The 23029-nt window shown below is 43.5% G+C and overlaps 1 protein-coding gene across 1 annotated transcript in view; it reads left to right on the top strand.

Moving 5' to 3' along the window:
* The window catches only part of LOC124719874, a 106045-nt gene that overhangs the window by 55583 nt on the left and 27433 nt on the right, over positions 1-23029 (top strand). The window contains exon 7 of the mRNA XM_047245056.1: positions 5994-6031. Within this exon, the coding sequence (XP_047101012.1) occupies positions 5994-6031 (38 nt within the window). The remainder of the gene's footprint in view (positions 1-5993; positions 6032-23029) is intronic.

Genomic DNA, 23029 nt, shown 5'->3' with positions numbered 1-23029 from the left:
CTCATGAAATCGCCATACTGGAGTATCCCCAGTTCATTGTTATCTCAGAAATGCTGTCCCATCGCTCATGCACTGGCTATAATGTCACATTCAGACTCAATTAAATCTTAATTACCTGCCATTGTTGAAGCAGTAACTGATAAAACAGCTGTGCTAGACACTTCTTGTTTTATATAGGCATTGCAGACTGCAGTGTCATATCCTGCTTGTTGACATACCTCTATCTTTGAATACACATGCGTATACCAGTTTCCATGGCATTTCAGTGTATTTAAATTGTAAATGGAAGAGGATTGGAACAAATGGATGATGGATTAAGCCCAACATGAATTCAAACAAAGGGAGTTCTAAAATGATCTACAAACAAACAAGCAGTTGCAATGTAGGGTGAGAGAAAATATCATTGTTAAATCTTTTAGTAGGTCGACATAAATAATGCTCATAATGGTAATGAAGACCATCTTATATATAGAGGACAATGATGCTGAGGAAAGTTGAGATAATGAATGTCAGTGATCTTACAAGGTCATTTTGGTTTTATAAACTAAGAAATTTTTAGGCTGACTTTGCAATCTAATAAAAAAATGGTAAAAATGTACTTTCCTTAAAAATTGCTTGAAAATTAAGGTGCACCTTACAGTCTGTAAAATATGGTAGTTGTTTTCTTCGAACACATTTTGATTTGATCTGATGAGCTCACATCAATGTACTTAAGGATTTTTGCTGCTGTCCAGATGGTCATCAGATTGCATATAGTGATCTGCAGAACAAAACAGTATTTGTACTCTGCCACTGTTCTTTACTATCTCCTTATTTCATCTCACCATGGGTCTTAATACAGTCCTATTACAGTAGCACTCAAAAATGTTTTATAGAAAGCATTTGTTACAATTACATAAACATAAATGTGTAATACAAAAAACTGCCATTGCGTAATTGAAGGATATGAAATTGTAATCTATTTATTACAAGTCTGCATATCTATTTGCATGAGATATAAGAGACAATTGTCAGAGCATGTGTTTCCATAAGTGCTGATGTGATAAGAAATACCACTCCATCCATGGTAAGAAGATCGCAGCACTGCACTGATACCAATGGTCATCACTTCGAACACCTTCTGTAAATGGATGTTCAAGCCACCTTTTTGGCCTTCATTGACCTTCAAAGACATTAGTGTTAAACATCATCGGATTCATCTCCATAGCTGCCATCAGAAAATAAGTATCAAACTGTAGCATCCCATTTAAAAAGTAAAGTTGACCTTTATATCTCTGAATCAACCAATTTCATACTGTGGCCCCTGTTGTACCATGCAACTTTTGTCCCACAAATCTCTCAACTCCTATCATACTTTCAGAGTTACTCTTGGTGGCGATAGTTAGTGACTCACCCTGTATACTCCACACCATCAGAAAAAAAAATGTTAAATTTATTTTTGTCACTCCATAAAACCTTAAATCTGTCTTTGGCATTCCAAGTTCAAGGTTTCCGTGGAAAGTCTATCCTGTCCCTAGTTTTTGAATTTATGAGCTGGTTTATTTCATTTATCATGTAAATCGCCTGTTACTAAGTGACTTTTTATGGTAGACGTGCGTGGGCTCAGTCCATTATGTTGCTTCAGATCATCCCTGATTTGTTGAGGTGTTTCTCTTGGAGCTACAGCTGATTGCCTACAAATCATTCTGTCCTTAGCACAAACCATTTCAGATGAGAATAGCTCGAGGTTGTACCAAGACCTTCTCATCTCAAATACGTTGAAATAAGCCATTATCAGCCAACGTGCTACTTTGACTATATTACACTTCCAAATACAGCATTTTCTTTCGCTGCACTCATTCTATTACATATTCTTTTCATTTATTTTTCTTTGACATGTGCATTATATAAATTATATTCTCATCAACTAGGTAGTAACAAATTATATGGAACCACTTTAAGAGTAGATCTAGATGCTTCAGTCTGGAACCTCACGACTCCTACAGTCACAGGTTCAAATCCTGCCTTGGACATGAATTTGTTGAGTATCCTTAGGTTGTTTAGGTTTAATTAGTTCTAGGGGACTGATGACCTCAGATGTTAAGTTCCATAGTGCTCAGAGCCATTTGAACCATTTTAACAATTGTTAAGCATTGCATTTGCTGTAACCTAAGAGAAAACTTTATATATTATTTTCTTCATATTATTTTTTAAAAAAGCATAGCAACTGTATACCAATAAGATTGTAACAATGAGAAGTCTTTGCTGTTAGATTCATAAGCATCGGACCCACCTTAAATTTCAAGGTGGTGGGTTACTCTGCGAAAAAATCTACCATGATTGCCAGTGTCTCTGACAGCACGCTCTTTTGACTGGAAGTCCCTCAAAGAGGCTCACTCACCTTAAGTGATTGTTCTCACCTTAGGTCATATCTCCCAAATTCCCACAGAGGGACCAATGAAATAAAATAAATAAATAAATCAATGTCTTTCATCCTCGCTCTTCATCAAGGATGCTCGGACCTTAGCTTATTGGTTACTGTTACTTGCTGTTCGTGCCATTGACTTTGCACACTTGTTAGTTGTTGCAATATGCCATACTCTGTAGCAGTGCTAGACTGTTACCTCCCAGTCTTGAAGACATGCCAAACAGTTTGTTTCACATCAAGCAAGTGTTCCATTTTGTTATACTTCTAGTTCTCTACAAGTAAACAATCACTGAGTGAATACCTGAGTTATAGTGGTTAATGAATACCATGCCATCAAGGCAAGTTACATACTTTTGAGCTAAAAGAATATATACTTACATTGTTGTATGATTTTCCTCATTTACTAGATACGTAACCACAGCAGCATGAAGCGCTTGATGAAGTGACACTTACATGCATTGCTCTTCTGTGACTGCATGCAAGCAGTACTGACAGCATAACAACACAACTGAAAAATACTTCTGAGCACTGCTGTAACCTAACAAAACACTCCAAATACTGTTATCTGCATATTTGCAGAGACTTTTTGACCTCCTTGCTGTAGTTCATTTGCAGTACATACAGCACCACCACTATGCTGTACTGCGAAGGTATTACAAATGAGAAACAAATTTTTTTGTTCTGCTCAGTTACAGGCCAGCTAAGGTTTTACATTTCTTTATGCTACTCCTTCATCTGTACACGTATTTCTCTCCACTCACCTGATGTATAGTTTCTATCTTGTCTTTTTGGAATTATTTTGTTGTGGAGAATTTATCAACTCAATTCGGTTTCTGTATTTGGTTTGGTTTTCAATTTCTTGCTTATTTATACAAGTGTCTTGTAGGTCTTTGTGCACTTCTGTAAGCCAATGAGTTTTTTAATAAAAAAAGATTCAGTGCTGCTGCACAGTTTTTCTTTTCAGTATGCTAAGACTCATTACCCTTCTTTGCCAAATTTTGGCCTCAGTTATTTTCCTACATATTTATGTATACTTGTCTATTGTTTCTGAATTTAAATGTTTGTACTGGTGTTCTGTTTCCTAATATCTTTTCTTTTTTCGTAATTTTCATTATCATTTGTTAAATCTGAAATCAGTGTTTATGATGCAGATGTGTATTCTGGCCAAATGACTGCCTTGTGAGTCAGAGGTTCTGCAGTTTTGGAGAATGAATTTTTACTATGAACATCTGTTTACTGTAATGGAAAGTCCATCTTCCATAGTCTTCCTCTTGTGGCTCCATTTTCTACACCATTTGGCTATATGAGTTATCATAGATCCTTAAATTTGTCTTCCCCTGATACTCTCATACTCAGTATTTGAGTGGGATTTTGCAGTATTGCTGTTCCCCATTACTGCTTCTTATCAGAGGAGATGAGTAGTCATGCTTTTCGTACTGTTTTTCTTTCTCTCTGTTTTGTACCTTCTCTACACCATCAGTATTGCTAAATTATCTACAAAAGTATAACAGACAATTTTGACATCAATTTTCTAACCAAGTAGTATTCAACCTCTGGTATTATGTTCTGACAAGTGCTCCATCTGTTCAATGTTCATTTTCCTATATGGTCTGAAAGAAGAATGGAGTTAGTCCATTGCCTTGGCTAAAGTCTGTTCTTATATCAAATGAGGCTGAAGTTCTTTTAAAAGGACTCATGTTGTAGTCTGCATGTCAGATTTTTTAAGAATTTTGAATAAAAGCAGTCGTGCTTTATAGTCATAAGCCTTCTAAAATTTTACAAATGTATTCCAATAGTATTTTGCCACTTTAGTCCTTCATCAATCTGCCCATCACAGGACCTTCCTGTCCTAAGCCATCCCTGATATAGCTTGTATTTTAGAATTTCTGCTGTTGTTTTCTCCTTGAACCTTTCATGGAATTTCTTTTAATCTTCTGTGAACATGATTATCAGTTAATCTAGGCCAGGAACCACTATTATTAATCAGTGGTAATGGTCAATTTCAACAGGTATCTATATCTGACTATGAAATTTATTAAGTTCTTGGAATTGTGCTTTGTTATTGGCACATAAGCTATGTGATGTTCTCAAATCATATTAGTGTTGATTGCATATATTTTTAGTGATTTAGTGATATATATGTGGGGTGGCACGGATGGTTATCTGCCAACAATTTAGCTAACTGTCTTTTTCTTACCATTTGTCCTTTTTTCTTACATCCACAGTCAGGCAGACATTTATAAATGAAAACATTTCCTCCCTGGACTGTTATGGTACATATTTATTCAAAATTAATTTGGCAGCTGTACAATTCTCAAGTGGTAAGTCAGTGTGATGTCTGAAACCTTTATAATTCCTTTTGAGGTAGTACTTTCCTTGAGTTAACTGTGTTTGCAAATTCCATAGTCATTACAAGACTGGAGTCTTCATAATCTGTATGTCCAGACAATGTTAGTACTTAATGTACTAATTTCTGTCGGTCATATCATACTGCACATCTTTATATACACTCCCCAATGACTAGGCATGACATGTAATAACTTCGACATAGTTCATAGTAAGCTGTCACCTGAGAATGGCATAAGTCAAAATTCCAGTTGTGAATACATTTAATTAATAGCAGTTTAGGCAGAAAGTGTTCTCATCTCCATTCTGTACCAATCTGAGGATAAAAATTTAATAAAATTCTTATGTTTTCCTCTGGAACTTCAACAGATGCTTCTCAACATAGTTCTCAGGACTGTTTTGCTTTCTGCATTGTTCTTGTTAACTTGATTTATTGATGAATGTGCATCAATTATTGTGTACCTCTCATCTAAATATTGGATTATTTCAGGGGGTGAGTCTTTCTGGAGGTAATGGAAAAATTTGGTACTGATTGCAACATAGATTTGACGTTTATGAATGCAGAGCCTAGTTCTGGGATAGTTTCGCGAATTTCTTCCCTGTGTTCTCTGTAAAAATCTACAGTTCTCTGAATGTGGTATTTTCTTCATCTGTGAATGTGCTGTTTTGTAATACCAATTTTGTTATACATTTATAGTGTCTGAAAGTATTTTGAGTTTCCCAATATTTATTAATGTTTGTGTATTTAATGGTTCAGGTCTGTATGTAGTTCTGGATGTGAACTTAAGGATGGGTTTAGAAGTCGCTCCTCACCTCTGCAAGTTCATCTGGGCTGCCCAGAGCACAAAGGCCCAAATGTTTCATTTATGATAATCGATTCTTCTGTCAGTGAATGGCAGTTTTCAAAATAAAAAAAGGTGAACGAAAATTTTACACAAGGTGGAAGTGCATGACAGGTTAAAAATGTGAAGTATCTAGTAGGAAGTATGGCTACAACCAAATTACTAGCTTGTGTAGTTATTTACAGTACTGAAGATAAATTGAGAAAATGGAAAGTGAATTCTGACTAATATTCTGTTTCATTAACTGCAACAGTTTATCATGTCCTCTTTAATGATATTTTCAAGCTTCACTTACAGCATTTGGTGGACCAATCACATGTTGGTGGGTGTTAATATAAATCTATTTAGTTACTGTCCCATCAGTTGTAAATCACTGGCCATTTCTTGAAATGTTTCAGGTGGAAGCCTCAACAAGATATGCATCTGATAGTGCAAGGTAAGTTTTCATAATTCACTGCAGAACTTTTTGAGAAATATTAATTATTATTTATTGTGAGAGTACTTCAGAAATAAAATGCACTACTTTAATTATTCAGAATTACCAATAAGCACCAACATTACAAGGCAGTATTGTCAGTAATGCTGTTCTGTGCAACAACCATTATGTGACTGTTCCTAGATAAATAGAGCTCATGTCTAATATCTGTACAGGAAGACAAAGGTTCAGGTGGTATATCAGCAGCTGTATTGTGCTTAATCCAGAACATCACTTGAAAATCACTGACATTCAACAAATTCATCTTGATAGCCACAAGCTAATGTCATACTGCAGTAGAACAAGGAAGGGTGAGTGGCTATAAATCAAAAAATTGGAGCTGATTCCCAGCCTTTCAGATGAATGAATATAGTGTTGGAGAACTCTTTCAATGCTGTGCCACAGTGGTGCTCAGGAAACACACAAGCTTGTAGTGGTGACAGTTTACAGGCCATTATCAAGAAGAATTGTGAGTAGCTGGTGCCAGTTTCAGTAAGGTAGCGAAGACTTAACTGGTAAATCCTCATTCTCTTTGTTCCTCCATCATCCTGGTGTGATCCTGAAGGCTGGCTCATTCATTAGACACATTACAGGTGACAAGGTAATGTATAATTCCTAGCTCTGGGTCAACAGTAGGGTTCACACATACCCTCTGATACAGGCCAGGCCCAGAGAGTGGTGACTGTTACTTTCCCAAATGCCAGTTGGTCCCTCTGTCAGGAGTTCGGGAGGTGCGAACAGTCATTTACGGTGTGTGAATCCCCCTCTGAAGGGACACCCAATTGGAAGGAGCATGCCATTGGAGATGTTGGCAATCATGGGGATTTTTTGCAGTGGCTCAATCAATGTCTTAGAGTGTGTCTATTAAATGAGGGTAATGATTTCAAGGCCATACGAGCTGTACATCAATTCCTCATGGTATCACGTACCGGAGGTGGTCAGTCTTTTCTACGGTTAATGCTTGCATTATTCTGAAAGGTGTTGTTGCAGTTGCAGGCCCTGTGACATTATTTTGTCATTTATATAATACAACTTTGCTTCTGAAGACGTATTGTGATTTTCAGGCCCTACAACTGCTTACAGCATCACTCCTCCAGAGTTATCCTGTTTGTGTTGAGGACCATTGTTCACTAAATTCTTCACATGGTGTTCTTTACCTTCTGATGTTAGATGGCCTCACTGAGAGAGAAATCCACACTTCCCTCTAATCATGGCATCACTGTGGCCCATTGAGTAATGAAAAAGATTGATGCAAACTTAAAGCCCACATGCACTCTTTTTCTACCATTTGCTCAAGTAGTGTTTGCCTCAAAGATTAAGGCAGACTATGAAGTCATCATGGTCCAACCATACATTACAAACAAAATGAGTTCAACATTATAATAAAACACATATCCTGTCAAAACATGGCCAAATGTGTTGCTCTTGGCAGAGATGCTCATGAGGGCAGCTGTTTGCCTCCTCTCTGCTGTATCAGTTGTAATCCCATGAATGTCCCATGTGTCTTAATGAGTGAGCCATCCAGGAGATCTGAGTGAAGGACATCAAACTCCACCTTGTCACTCATAGTTGTTTGCTAGTCAAGATCCTTGCATTTTACCATCTGGCATTTACAGTATCATTTTTGCTATGCCATGAATAATGGAGAATATGCCCACCCAGACTTGCAACTTCAAGTTCAGTATTGCAGTAGTGCAATCACTCAGGTCACAGTAGCATCTCCTTCTCCTCCTCCTGCAGCTGCACAACAAGCCATCAAATCCTTGCCCCTGATGACGAAATCACCTGCTACACAACTATCAGGCTGATAGGACAAAAGCAGTACTCCCACAAATACTTTCTACAGCTAAAAACGTAGTCTTCATCTGCCAACTTGAAAGTTCTAAGAAATCAAACAAAAATGAACGGTTTTCTCCTTCCCTGACTTAGAGATCCCCTTCAGTGCTCTTGGGACACATACCCTCACCCAGCTGACCTCCATTTTGCTGGTGCCCACTGCCTACCGATTTTCTGCCATGGAATTCACAGGCTGACCCAAGGAGAATGACAAAATGTTTGTAGATCTCATGAACAGGATTCTCCAGCCTCTGCCCCTGTAGCAGTGAATTTTTGAAGGCTGGTACTCGGCAACCGCAAGGTGACTGTCATTTGTTCCCTCCTCCCCAATCCCCATTATGACTCTTCTCCAATGGCACATTTGTGGTACTAGACCCAACAAGGAGGAATTACAGCTGCTCTTGGAATTGCAGTGTTCGCTTGTTTTCTGCTTCCAAGAAAAAAATTGTCCTCACAACCCCTTTGACCTCTCATATTTCGTTCTGGGACTCTGTGACCTTTCCCCCAAGGACTGCATTCCACCTCATGGAGCCATGCTGGTCATCCATCTCACTGAACACTCGTTGGGTAGCTGTTGCAGTCTGCTTTTTCCTCCTTCATTTCACCTTTTCTCTTTGTAACATCTACATCCCTCTGTTATTTGCTGTTACGAAGTCAGACTTACTCCAGCTCATTGGTCAGCTCCTTCACTCATTTTTGCTACTTCGTGACTTCAGTTCCCACCATCTGCTTTGAGGCTCCCGGAACACCGTCCAAGAGGTTACCTCTTAGCTGACCTTCTGAATCATCCCTCTTAGCACTGGAGCACCCATGTTTCTTTCAGATTCCATCCACATTTATTACCATTTGGTCCTCTCATTCTGCACTGTCCAGCTCACCCGTCATCTTGAATGGCCCACTCCCTCTGACACATACTCAAGTGATCACTTTCTGTGTGCTATCCATTTTCCGACTTCTACCCCACCTGAGTGCAAACCCAGTTGGCAGGTTTCTAAGGCTTCTAAGGTTTCTTTACTCCTCCCTCACGACCTTCACATAGCTGTGATGACCAAGTAAAGCATCTTCCAAACGTTATCCTTCCGTTGCAGACTGTTCAATTCCATGCACTTCAAGTTTACTGTAGCATGTCCTGGTCCCTGGCGGACTGAGGTGTGCAGGAATGTGATTCGCTTGTGGAGATGTGCTCTCCACATTTTGAACCATCATCCTTATACATCTGTTTATATGGTTTGGCTTTGTCGGACACATTTATCTGAGTATCATTGTCTTTGCTATCCCCATTAACCATATTATGGATTCTCCCACCAGCCATCTCACCTCCCTTTTTTTCAAGGATTTTACAATCTGTTGCAGTTCTACATCAACTTGTCTCCTTGAGCAGCGTCTTCAGCGTCGTTCCTTTCGTCTTTTCTCATGAAGCTTGTGCAGTGGCTTTCACTATCCACTTCCAAAACCTTTTGTATGAATATTTCTCGGTGAAATGAGTTTCTTACACCATCCTACATCTTGCGCCTTTTGTTCTTCCATTCGCCGAAACTAGAAAATTCCTGGGGCTCATGTCTGATACGAAACTTCCTTGGTCCTCCCATGTATTCTTACTAAGCTCTACGTAGTACCTAGTTCCTCAGTGTCTTACATCTCCTAAGTGGTACTTCCAGGTGAGTTGATGAGACCACCCTGCTCCGTTTTCTTTATCCCATGTCCATTCATAACTAGAGTGTGGGTGTTTAGTTTATTCCTCTGTACCTCTGTCCATCATATGGTGTCTTAACACACTCCACCACCACGGAATACGTTTCGCCACTGGTGGCTTTTTCACTAGCCCAGTTGAGTGTCTGTGCAGAAGATACTGAACTACTAGATATACTGGCATGATGTCCTCCTCAGTGGATAGGCATGTTGTATCTCTCTCATGTGTGGCCACTCATACTATTCCCTCATATTTGAAGATTCCCTTTCCTGCCAGTAAGGGACATGCCATTCTTCTGTTACCTCCCGGAGTTCACTTTTGACTTTTGCTTCGGCAGCCTAACTTCACGGTACCTGCCACATTAATGATGGTTGTGAACCCTTCGCCACCTTGGCTTCATGTAGCAGCCCATGTTTATTGTGGACTTCATTTTCTTCACTTTTATAAGCAGGACCCATTGTAGGAAAAAATGGATAAGTAGTATGGACTAACCTGTCATCAAGGTACAAAATTCGTTGCAATATTATGCTCTACACGAATTGTACTTACTGACAGTATGGCCACCAGTTGATTAACTCAAAATTTTTATCAGTATTATACACCATCACTTGACCCTTTGAGAAATGTAGTAGCCATCCTATTGAATATTTGTGACTGAAGTCCGCAATGAGTTTCATTTTTATCTCTGATTTAAACATATTAACGTTTACATGTACCTCAAATCCTTCAACTAAACGTTTCAAGTGTACATATGAATTGACAATGTCGCAAGAGCCAGGAGGTATTGCCACAACTTCCCCATTCTCTAGACGCAATTTATTATTAATTCAGTGACGTTAGCTATGCTTTCGTGTGTTTCCAGACCAGTTGATTCTGTACATCACTACTCCCTGCTCATCTATTGGAGGAAAGTAGTTTGCATTCAATTTAGACCAATTAGCATTTGAGTGTACGTAATTACATTGCAGCCTCAAATGATGTGGAGACTTGCATACTGCTTGTTTTTATGCAATTTTCTGGAAAAATACCATGCAGAAATATCCTCAGAGGTATGAACTGAAGTTATGGTAGTGTCAAACATTGTACAACAGCTGGTTCCTATTGGTAAAATGAGAACACAATCTTTCATGTGACCTTAAATGACAAAGCGCTACATACCCTGAACAACATCTACATTGACAGTTCCACGTTTCTTGGGTTTCCACACTGTCTCAGGCCATGTATCCTACATAAACACGCTGTAAAATATCGCGATTTTAAATTTTCTGATGAGTTTAAGCGGATCTATGTTTTTAATCCTTCTTTCCAGTACCACTGCTGTGGGCTTTTTCTTAAATGTACAACCCAAGTTATTTCCTGTATTGTAAATATAAGCCTTTACCCATAGCGATGGCCTCCATGGTCATATTATGCCTTTTAACTGCTTGTAATTACTTTTCGCATTTTTGGACGTTCTGTACTGCTTGAAATATATCAGGTCTCCTAGCTAATGAAACCAGTGGCTGACAGCCCAGCAAATGGAGGTATCATAAACAGAATTGGTCCACCAGATCTCTTTGGTATTGGTAGCAACCTATGCCTTTTAACACATCCTTTCCTTCCTTCTTTCTGCCTCTAGGCTCGTTTTGCCGCTGTCACGAATTTTTTAAACATCACATAGGTTTTTCTTCTTGTTTAGTATGCAGTGAGCTGCATTCAGTATTTGCTTGAAGGTTAGTCCAGTACCCAAACATTGCCTTATCAACCACATATGCAGACATAGGTTGTCCTACATGAATATCAGTCCCTTGACATACCTGCGCAGCCTTATCAATGAGTATTTGGTGTGCAATATGGTGATCTTTGTTTGTAGTGTAGGCGATTGTGTGCTCTTTGCGTACATTGTCCAAAGCATCAAAGCCCTTATCACCATAAGCTAGGTGCTATTTCAATTTTGTTCCAACTCCGCAGAAATTGTATCCAGAGATACAAAATTCCGATCGCTGCTTCTCGAGAATACCACCTCCAACTTTGTTGATACGTTTCCTAGCACTCATATCACACTACTGCATGGTTTGAGCTTTGCTTTTCGTATTACATAGCAAAATGCGAGTGTTCACCCAGCTGTAGTGCTTTGATGAGAAACTAAGCCATTTCATCAATGCTCTGTTCCCTCAACATCTTATGACCTGCTGTATGAGGAACATATTGGGTTCAAAGCGTTCCCATAATTCGTTTGTAACATCAATAGGTTTGTTCTTAATTCTGTGGTGAATAATGTGATTATACTTGCAATGATTTGTGGCTGGATGTTCAGACATTTGCACGTACGTTGAAGATTAAATTGCTTCCACATTCGGTTTCTATTTATCCAGTTCAACCATTTGGCAATATTAGTTTCCAAATGAGAGAATGTTGAATAGTGATTTATCCCACATCATTCCAATTCTGCTTTGAAATGCCTATCGTAAAATTCACTTCCATCATATGCCTCAAGTCTGTTGGGCAGTCAATTTAGTCCTGTGTGCAACAATTATTCAGAAACCTCTGTGCCTGTGACCGTGTGTGCCCGTGACTGTGAGAATGTAGTTGAAACCATTATTTGATTGTAAGTAGTCCTGTGTATCTAAGAGATGAGCCTGCCATGCATAATCCATTCCTCGTATTATCAGATATATTCTGCATGCAGGTCTGTAAAGCTCATGAACAACTCTCTCCACAATTACTCGACGATGCATATTTTTCTAAGCTCAGGTAAGATCGATAACATTTTGTTCATGTAATCTGCATTCTCTTGCCTAACTGAAGCTGTAAACAGGCGTAATCGAGCTATGATTTCATTTAGTTACCATAATTTATATACTTCAGAGGCAGATTGTTTAGTCTTTCTTGCTGAACTTCGACTTTTACCTACACTATGTGGAGCTGCTACTGCTGCTGTAGTTACAGTCCTGTATTTGTCGCTCTATGAGATATCCATTCATCCTTTCGGGGTTTTACATGCGTTGATCATGCTTAATATTGCACCACATGTTTTTATAGTTTCAGGGTATATTTTTAACACTCGCCATTTTCAAAATTATTAACTGTAACAGCCAAGGCAATCTTCCAAATTCCTTGTTAACAATTCTTACTGCCTTCGTGGTTAAACATATTGTGTGCTTTCCTAAGAAATATGGTTTCGCCCTGATGACCCCATATGTTCTGTCTTAACTCAGCATGCCTCCTCCTCCTCCTCCTCCTCCTCCTCTTCCTCCTGTTTCTGCTTCAACCCATAGTACATGACAGCTCTTTCAGCCTGTCAGTTACTGGCTTAAATATTACTGAGAGATAATGGTCTTGTTGCAGTTGACCTTACTTTCACCAAAGTAACTTCAGTCAAATTTCCAGTTCTTAACATTACACTTTCTCATCAACATGTTGGTGTAAACTAAGCCATTGCTGGCCGTTGTGGCCGAGAGTTTCTAGGTGCTTCAGTCTGGAACCGTGCGACCGCTACAGTCGCAGGTTCGAATCCTGCCTCGGGCATGAATGTTTCTGATGTCCTTAGGTAGGTTGGGTTTAAGTAGTTCTATGTTTTAGGGGACTGATGACCTCAGATGTTGAGTCCCATACGGCTCAGAACCATTTGAACCATTTTTGAACTACGCCATTTTTGAGACAGTTTACAACTTAGGTTTACTTTGAGACAATTGGTGGTGACGGGCATGAAGTGCCTTAGCTATCACATCGATATTTCACACATACATTAGTTTTATACTGACTCCTTTAGTTTTCTCGTTGACACACAGTTCATATTTCTGTATATGAACATTCAACACCTCAAATTTATAGCACCTCTCTTAACAAGACCTTCAGTTCCATTAATTTAGTGTTGATTGCCTCCATTTTTTGGTCAAACGCACGTGCTTTGCGTCCTCTTAAAGAATATGCAACACATCTGCAAATTTGTACATAGTGTAAAATATACTGACACATGCGCATTTTGGTGCATTGCCTTTTTGAAGAATCTAGTTAAAGTTCTGTTTCTATGGACTCTCATTCAATTTACTAGTTTTATATGTAACCAGCAAGCTATGCTGAGAGTTATTCCAGCAATCCTTACATATAACGAATTCAATGAGTAACATCTCTGTTCCTACATGTGCTTCGAAAATATGCTTTAATTCAGATTGCCTGTTCGAAAGTTACAAGGTTGGTGCATTCCAGACAAACAGCTTTTGGATGCTTAAGTATGTCTCACTGAAATAAAATATATTGACTTGCACGCGGCGAGCAAAGCAGAAATATCTGCACATATCCTGATTTCCCACAAAGATGTTGCCAAATAAGAATGTGCTGTTTTGTTTTACTTTTTCAGGTGGTGGAATATCACTGCCTGTTAGTCCTTCAATTCCGTGCAAAATCTCCTGCAGTAGCTGATATTTTAACTGAAACAGTATTTTTGAAAAATATATACATGCTCTAAGTGGACTCCCGCAGGATACGTCAACAGTGTAAACATTTGATTATTTTCCGCAGCATGAAGCCCAATAACCAAAGCACTTCTAATATGAGGAAGTAATGATCCATTCGTCTCGTTCTTCTGGTTTACACCTTCATCATTGCAGGACCAGTCATTTAAAGACCCTTGGGGTGAGACTGTTTTGTCCACTTGGTCATGGTGGTAACTGTTTATTTACATTGAAATGGAGGGGTTTTATAAAGTATTAGTTACAGCTGGGCATATAAACAAACTTAAAAACGATCGTAATTCAGTGCCCACATCTGGTAATGTTGAATCATACATTGACACTTACGTCAATGCACAGAATGCATCATGGAGTCGAGCTATGGTAGTTTCTAATGAGTGGAGAGTTTGGCAAGCTATCGACAGTAAATTTCTGCACAGTGTGTCGTAGAATTGGAGAATATGCGACTGCCATCTTTGCCAACACTCTAGCTCATCCTGTAGTGGATTTCATTAAATGTTAAAAATCAGCTCTTGTAGATCTGTGCTCCCTCTGTTGTTAAATATTTTAACTGTACCGACTGAATCCCCTACAGAGATTTTATGATCACTTTGTAACATCAGGGGAGAGCAAACTTGTCTGTGGAACAAGGCTGAAATCTGCGTTGACACACTGCATGCTCAATGTCATTAATCCAAGGAGAATATCTTTGTTGTTGTTGTTGTTGTTGTTGTCTTCAGCCCAGAGAGTGGTTTGATGCTGCTCTCCATGCTGCTCTATCCTGTGCAAGCTTCATCATTTCCAAGTAACTACTGCAACCTACATCCTTCTGAATCTGCTTAGTGTACTCATCTCTTGGTCTCCCTCTACGATTTTCACCCTCCATGCTGCCCTCCAGTACTAAATTGGTGATCCCTTGATGCTTCAGAATATGTCCTACCAACCGATCCTTCTCTTAGTCAAGTTCTGCCACAAATTCCTCTTCTCCCCAATTCTATTCAGTACCTTCTCATTAGTTACATGATCTACCCATTTAATCTTCAAACTTCTCCTGTAGCATTCTACCTATGTAATCTTCAACCTTCTCCTGTAGCACCACATTTCGAAAGCTACTATTCTTTTCTTGTGCTAACTATTTATCGTCCACATTTCACAACCATACATAGCTACACTCCATACAAATACCCCAATAAAAAATATTCTAACAAGATTGCGATCAAGACTGTTTTAAATTTTAATTTCAACCCTCAGAATCACCTGATTTAATTGGACTACATTCCATTATCCTCGTTTTGCTTTTGTTGTTCGTCTTATAGCCTCCTTTTAAGACACTGTGTGTTCCGTTCAACTGCTCTTCCAGGTTCTTTGCTGTCTCTGACAAAATTACAGTCTCGTCGGCAAACCTCAAAGTTTTTATTTCTTCACCATAGATTTTAATTCCTATTCCAAATTTTTCTTTAATTTCCTTTACTGCTTGCTGTCTCACTCCCTTCCCAACCACTGCTTCCCTTTCACGCCCCTCGACTCTTAAAACTGCAATCTGGTTTCTGTACAAATTGTAAATGGCCTTTTGCTCCCTGTATTTGACCCCTGCCATCTTCAGAATTTGAAAGAAAGTATTCCAGTCAACATTGTCAAATGCTTTCTCTAAGTCTACAAATGCCTTTCCTTAATCTGTCTTTGAAGATAAGTCGTAGTGTCAGTATTGCGTCACGTGTTCCAACATATTAACGGAATCCAAATATATTTTCCCCGAGGTCGGCATCCACCAGTTTTTCCGTTGGTCTGTAAGGAATTCGTGTTCGTATTTTGCAGCTGTGACTTATTAAACTGACGGTTTGGTAATTTTCACACATGTCATCAACACTTGCTTTCTTTGAGATTGGAATTATTATATTCTTCATGAAGTCTGAGGGTATTTCGCCTGTCTCATACATTTTGCTCACCAGATGGTAGAGTTTTGTCAGTAGTTCTAATGGAATGTTGTCTACTCCTGGGGCATTGTTTCGACTTAAGTCTTTCAGTGCTCTATCAAATTCTTCTCATAGTATCATATCTCCCATTTCATCTTCATCTACATCCTCTTCCATTTCCATAATATCGTCCTCAAGAACATCGCCCTTGTATAGACCCTCTATATACTCCTTCCACCTTTCTGCTTTCCCTTCTTTGCTTAGAACTCGGTTTCCATCTAAGCTCTTGATATTCATACAAGTGGTTCTCTTTTCTCCAAAGGTCTCTTTAATTTTCCTGTAGGCAGTATCTATCTTACCCCTAGTGATATGTGCATCTACATTGTTATATTTGTCTTTTAGCCATCCCTGCTTAGCCATTTTGCACTTCCTGTCGATCTCATTTTTGAGACATTTGTATTCCTTCTTGCCTGCACCATTTACTACATTTTTATACTTTCTCCTTTCATCAGTTAAATTCAATATCTCTTCTGTTACCCAAAGATTTCTACCAGCCCTCGCCTCTTTACCTACTTGATCCTCTGCTACCTTCACTATTCCATCTCTCAAATCTACCCATTCTTCTTCTACTGTATTTCTTTCCCCCATTCCTGTCAATTGTTCCCTTATGCTCTCCCTGAAACTCTATACAACCTCTGGTTCTTCAAGTTTATCCAGGTCACATCTCCTTAAATTCCCACCTTTTTGCAGTTTCTTCAGTTTTAATGTACAGTTCATAACCAATAGATTGTGGTCAGAGTCCACATCTGCCCCTGGAAATGTCTTACAATTTAAAATCTAGTTCGAAAATCTCTGTCTTACTATTACATGATCAATCGGAAAGCTTCCAGAGTCTCCAGGCCTCTTCCAAGTATACAACCTTCTTTCATGACTCTTAAACCAAGTGTTAGCTATGATTAAGTTATGCTCTGTGCAAAATTCTACCAGGCAGCTTCCTCTTTCATTCCTTTTCCCCATTCCATATTCACCTACTACACTTCCTTCTCTTCGTTTTCCTACTATCGAGTTCCAGTCCTCCACGCCTATTTAATTTTCGTCTCCCTTCACTATCTGAATAATTTTTTTTTTATCTCATCATACATTCCTTCAATCTCTTCATCTGCGGAGCTAGTTAGCATATAAACTTGTACTACTGTGGAAGGTGTGGGCTTCGTGTCATCTTGGCTACAACAACGTGTTCACTGTGCTGTTTGTAGTAACTTATCCATGATGCTATTTTTATTCGTTATTAAACCTACTCCTGCAGTACCCCTATTTGATTTTGTATTTATAACCCTGTATTCACCTGACCCAAAGCCTTGTTCCTCATGCCACGGAACTTCACTACTTCCCACTACATCTAGCTTTAACCTATCCATTTCCCTTTTTAAATTACCTAACGTATGTGCACAACATTGCACACTCCAATATGTAGAACGCCAGTCTTGTTTCTCCTGATAACAACGTCCTCCTGAATAGTCCCCCCCCTCCCCCCCTGCGGGTTCGGGGGTAAGAATAGGCCCACGGTATTCCTGCCTGTCGTAAGAGGCGACTAAAAGGAGTCTCAAACGTTTCGGCCTTCTGTGATGGTGCCCTCTTGGGTTTGACCTCCTTTTTTTCAAAATTTCCGTTGTTAGTGCGTGCCGTTTGGGGAAGGACACCTTACGTGGTGTTTTTCTATTGGTCCATCATGCTCCGCCATCTTGCATGTTACCTATTGTCGTGTGGGGGGGGGGACTACGCCCAACATCTTCTGGGTTGTCTCCTTCTCGCCTTGTGCGCACTCTTCTTCGTAGCGCCTACGACAACTGTGGACCCTTTCAGCACCTGAAATCCAGCACGGTAGCCTGTCCGTTGTGGTGGGTTCGTCATGTACCCTCTTGGTGGTAGCCCCCTGACCACGCAGGGATCGCAGTACAGATGCTAGAGCTGTTTCCTCCCCATGCATGCCAAGGAGTATGTGCCCATCTTGTCTGGGGCACGGGGACTCCGGGCAATGGGATATCGGCCAGGTACCCATTGCTTCGGCTGGGTGGCGCCCTTGGGGAGAGCCCTCGTTCGGAGTAGGTGGCATCTGGGCGGATGTGGCGCAATGAAGCGCAATAAATTACACCAAGCTGGTGGTCGCACGGCTACCAGCGTCTCTAAGCGTGGTAGAGTAGACTTTGATGCTGCACAATATGACCCTCAGTCGTTCCCCTCATTGGCTGCGCCATGGGAGGGACGCCGATCTAGTGCCAAGCGGGAGCCTTACGTACCGCAATACCGTGTCTGCAGCAGGACTGATGGTGACTCCTTTCTTATGACGAAGCCTCTGTTTTTTGTGGAACACCTGGAGGATAAGTTTGGGGAAGTGGCGGGGTTGTCTAAAATGAGGAATGGGTCCATCCTCCTCAAGACGTCCTCCCCAGCCCAGTCACGAGCGTTGCTCTTGTGCGATAAGCTGGGTGACGTCCCTGTTACCGTCACTCCCCACAGTAGCTTAAATATGGTCCAGGAGATTATTTACCATCGTGACCTCTTGTTACAATCCGATGACGAGCTGAGAGCCGACTTGGAACGACATGGTGTCCATTTTGTCCGTCGTGTACATAGAGGGCCCAAGACGAACAGGGTGGCCACCGGTGCCTTTATCTTGGCCTTCGAGGGTGATGTCTTGCCCGAGAAGGTCAAGGTGATGGTTTACCGTTGCGATGTGAAGCCATACGTCCCTCCCCCGATGCGGTGCTTCCAGTGCTGGAAGTTTGGGCATATGTCCTCCCGTTGCCCATCCAGCGCTACATGTCGAGATTGCGGACGCCCCTCTCATCCCGATTCTCCATGTGCGCCTCCGCCTGTATGTGTCAACTGTGGGGAGCACCACTCTCCATGCTCGCCGGATTGCCCCGTTCTTCATAAGGAGCGGAAGATCATGGAATTTAAGACCTTGGACCGGCTTACTTATCGAGAGGCAAAACTGAAATATGAAAGGTTGTATCCTGCTTCCATTCGCACATCTTACGCTGCAGCCACGTTATCGTCGCCCATGCGAGCGACAGTTGTCGCCTCATCTGTGCCGCCTTCAGTGGGCCCTTGGGGCCGTGTATCTCTGTCTGCCCCCCCTCGTGTCTGGGGGCAAGCCTTCCTCTGTTGCCCCCTTAGCAGTTGGGGGCAAACCCTCTTCTGTCGCTCCCCCCACGCTTACTTCGGGAGTGACATCTGCTCCACAACCGGGAGGCTCGATCCCTCCCCCTCCTTCTCCGCCGGCGTTGCCTCCGCCGGTTCCTCTCTCGCAGAAGGGGTCCCTCGGGGCTCTCCCTTCCTCTGTTTCTTCTCCTTCCCAGCCAGATGTCAGCCAGTGGCTGAAGGTTCCACCAACTGCTGGTCGTAGGGCTTCTGCATCGTCGTCAGCCTCCGACGCTCCTTCAGAGAAGCTCTCCCAGCCCTCTCACCCTAAGGGCCGACGTGAGAAGAAGGAACGGCATGTGTCCAAGAAGAAGGACGTTCCGGCGGTTTCAGCACCGCCTGCTGTACATAGTCCTGGCTCCGGGGATGAGATGGAGATCCTCGCCTCTGCCGCAGATCTCACCCTCACAGAACCCATGGGGGCCTCTCCTATGGACTCAGCTGACTCTCCCCCAGTGGCGGCAGTTGGCTCTGAAGCGCTGTCTGCCTCTTAGTCACATTCACGCCCTCCCAGTCCCTTCCTGCTTCCATTCTCCAATGGAACTGCGGCGGTTATTTCCGCCACCAATGCTGCTTCTGGGCGATTTCAATGCCCACAACCCTCTATGGGGTGGGACTGTCTCTGATGACCGCGGTCGGGCCGTGGAGCATTTGTTGGCTCAGCTCGACCTTAGCCTCTTGAACACCGGTGCTCCCACGCATTTCAGTGTTGCCCATGGCTCATTCTCGGCCATCGATCTCTGTCTTTGCAGCCCCGGACTTGTCCCATCCCTCCACTGGAGGGTGCACCCTGACCTGTGCGGTAGTGACCATTTTCCCATCTATTTGTCACTACCCCAGTGTCGTTCTTCTGGGCGCCTGCCCCGCTGGGCTCTCCATAGGGCTGACTGGGCGGCTTTTACTTCCGCTGCAACCTTTGAGTCTCCCCCCCACAGGGTGACATTGACGAGGTGGTCCGCGTCTTAACCACGTCAATTATTTCGGCGGCCGAGGCTGCCATCCCCCGCTCTTCTGGCCTCCCTCGGAGGAAGGCTGTACCCTGGTGGTCGCCGGAGATTGCTGAGGCTATTCGCGACCGTCGGCGGGCTCTCCAGCGTCATAGGCGGCACCAGTCTCTAGAGACCCTCATCGCCTTTAAGAGGCTCCGTGCCTTGGCCCGTCGTCTTATTGCACGGCGTATGCAGGAGTGCTGGGAGAGGTATGTCTCATCCTTGGGCTCCAATGTCTCCGCCTCGCTCGTGTGGTCCCGGATCCGGCGGATTTATGGATACCAGACCCCTATGGGTGTCCCTGGGATCTCCTTGGACGGCGCTGTCTGCACGGACGCTGCCGCCATTGCTGAACACCTTGCTGCGCACTTTGCTAAGAGCTCTGCAACTGCAACTTATCCCCCCGCCTTTCGCTCTCTCAAGGAGCGAGCCGAGCAGACGCCGTTATCGTTCCGCACGCGTCGTCCTGAAAAATACAATGCTCCTTTCAGCGAGAGGGAATTCCTCGCTGCCCTCGCCGATTGCCCTGATACAGCACCAGGACCGGACTGCATCCACGCACAGATGCTGAAGCATCTCTCCAGGGACTGCCAGCGACACATTCTCTCCATCGTTAACCGCATTTGGAGCGAGGGCGTGTTCCCGTCGCAATGGCGAGAGGGTTTTATTGTCCCCATCTTGAAGCCCGGTGCGGACCCATTGGCAGTGGACAGCTATTATCCCATTACCCTCACCAACGTTTTGTGCAAATTGCTCGAACGTATGGTGGGGCGGCGTTTGTGTTGGGTCCTTGAGTCGCGCGGTCTCCTCGCTCCATCCCAGGGTGGCTTCCGTCGGGGCCGGTCTGCCACGGACAATTTGGTGCGGCTGGAATCTGCTATTCGTACGGCCTTTGCCCAACGTCAGCATCTCGTTGCTGTATTTTTCGATCTGCGGAAGACGTATGACACCACATGGAGGCATCACATCGTCGCCACGCTGTATGAGTGGGGTCTTCGTGGTCGGCTCCCGGCTTTTCTTCAAACCTTTTTATTGCGCCGCTCTTTCCGGGTGCAAGTCGGTGTCGCCTCTAGTTCATCTTATATACAGGAAAATGGGGTCCCGCAGGGCTTGGTGTTGAGCGTCTCCTGATTTCTAGTGGCCATTAATGGCCTGGCTGCAGCCGTGGGGTTGTCGGTGTCTCCTTCTTTGTATGCCGATGACTTCTGCATCTCATTTAGCTCCACGACTACGGGAGTCGCCGAACGCAGGCTGCAAGTCGCCGTTCGCAAGGCAGCATCATGGGCTCTGACTCATGGTTTTCAGTTCTCTGCAGCCAAGACTCGAGTTATGCACTTCTGCAGGCGTCGGACGGTCCACCCTCATCCTGAACGTTACCTCGACGGCCACCTGCTTGACGTGGTGGACACTTGCCGCTTCTTGGGACTCGTGTTTGATGCCCGGCTCACATGGGTTCCTCATGTTACTCAGCTGAAGCAAAAATGCTGGCGGCACCTCAACGCCCTCCGCTGCCTTAGCCACACGTCTTGGGGTGCCGATCGCTGCATGCTGCTGCGATTGTACAGAGCCCTTGTGCAGTCCCGGCTTGATTATGGGAGCCTGGCCTATGGGTCTGCATCCCCCTCAGTGTTGAAGTTGTTAGACCCCATACACAACTGTGGGGTTTGGCTTGCAACTGGCGCTTTTCGCACCAGCCCCGTGGATAGTCTACTGGTGGAGGCCGGGGTTCCCCCGCTGTGGATTCGCCGCCATCGTCTGCTCGCCGACTATGCTATCCACGTGCATTGCTCGCCAGGCCATCCCAATCGTCGCCTGCTTTTCCCCGCCATGGTCCTCCATCTGCCCGAACGGCGACCTAGGTCTGGGCTTTCCGTAGCTGTCCGTGTCCAGTCCCTGCTGTCAGAACTGGGGTCATTCCCTCTTCTGCCTCCCTTCCGGGTCCGTACACCAACGCCTCCCTGGTGTTTGTCCCGGCCGTCCGTCCGTCTGGATTTGGCACAGGGACCTAAGGACTCAGTTCCGCCTGTGGCCCTCCGTCGCCGTTTTCTTGCGCTCCTCGAATCATTTCCGGGCTGTGAGCCTGTCTACACTGATGGTTCCCTGGTTGATGGTCGCACTGCCTACGCTTTTGCTCACGCTGCCCATGTTGAGCAACGCTCCTTGCCGGCTGGCTGCAGTATTTTTACTGCAGAGCTGGTGGCCATCTTGCGCGCTCTTGAGCATATGCGTTTCTGCTCAGGTAGGTCCATCGTCATCTGCAGTGACTCCCTGAGCAGCCTTCAGGCCATCGACCGCTGCTATCCCTCTTCTCCTCTGGTGTCCTCTATTCAGGAGTCTGTTTCCGCCATTACCCGTTCTGGTCGTTCTGTGGTCTTGGTTTGGACGCCAGGTCATGTTGGCATCCCAGGGAACGAACGTGTTGACAGGCTGGCCAAAGGGGCGATCGACGCCCCAGCTTTGGAGATCGGCCTCACAGCTCACGACCTGCAGCTGGTGTTGCGCCGTAAGGTGCTTGGGGTGTGGTCTGTTGAGTGGCGTGGCATGACACCCCCAATAAACTGCGGGCTGTCAAGGAGACGACCGATTTGTGGCGCTCCTCCCTGCGGTCTTCTCGCGGGGAGTCTGTTATCCTGTGTCGGCTCCGCATCGGCCATACATATCTGACGCATGGCCATCTTTTGCGTCGGGAGGATCCCCCCCCCCCCCCGTGTCGGTGTGGGTCCCGGCTGACAGTCGCCCACGTTTTATTGGAGTGTCCCCGACTGCGCACCCTTCGGCAGTCTTATAATCTCCTGGGCACCTTGCCTTTGATTTTATGCGATGATGCCTCCATGACTGACAGTGTTTTACATTTTATCCGTGCTGGTCCTTTTTATGGTTCCATTTAGAGTGGTCCT

Source organism: Schistocerca piceifrons, chromosome 11 (assembly GCF_021461385.2).
Source record: "Schistocerca piceifrons isolate TAMUIC-IGC-003096 chromosome 11, iqSchPice1.1, whole genome shotgun sequence".
In the NCBI taxonomy this organism is placed as follows: domain Eukaryota; kingdom Metazoa; phylum Arthropoda; class Insecta; order Orthoptera; family Acrididae; genus Schistocerca; species Schistocerca piceifrons.
The sequence above is the reverse complement of the archived record's forward strand: the minus strand, read 5'-3'. Positions and strand labels throughout refer to the sequence as shown.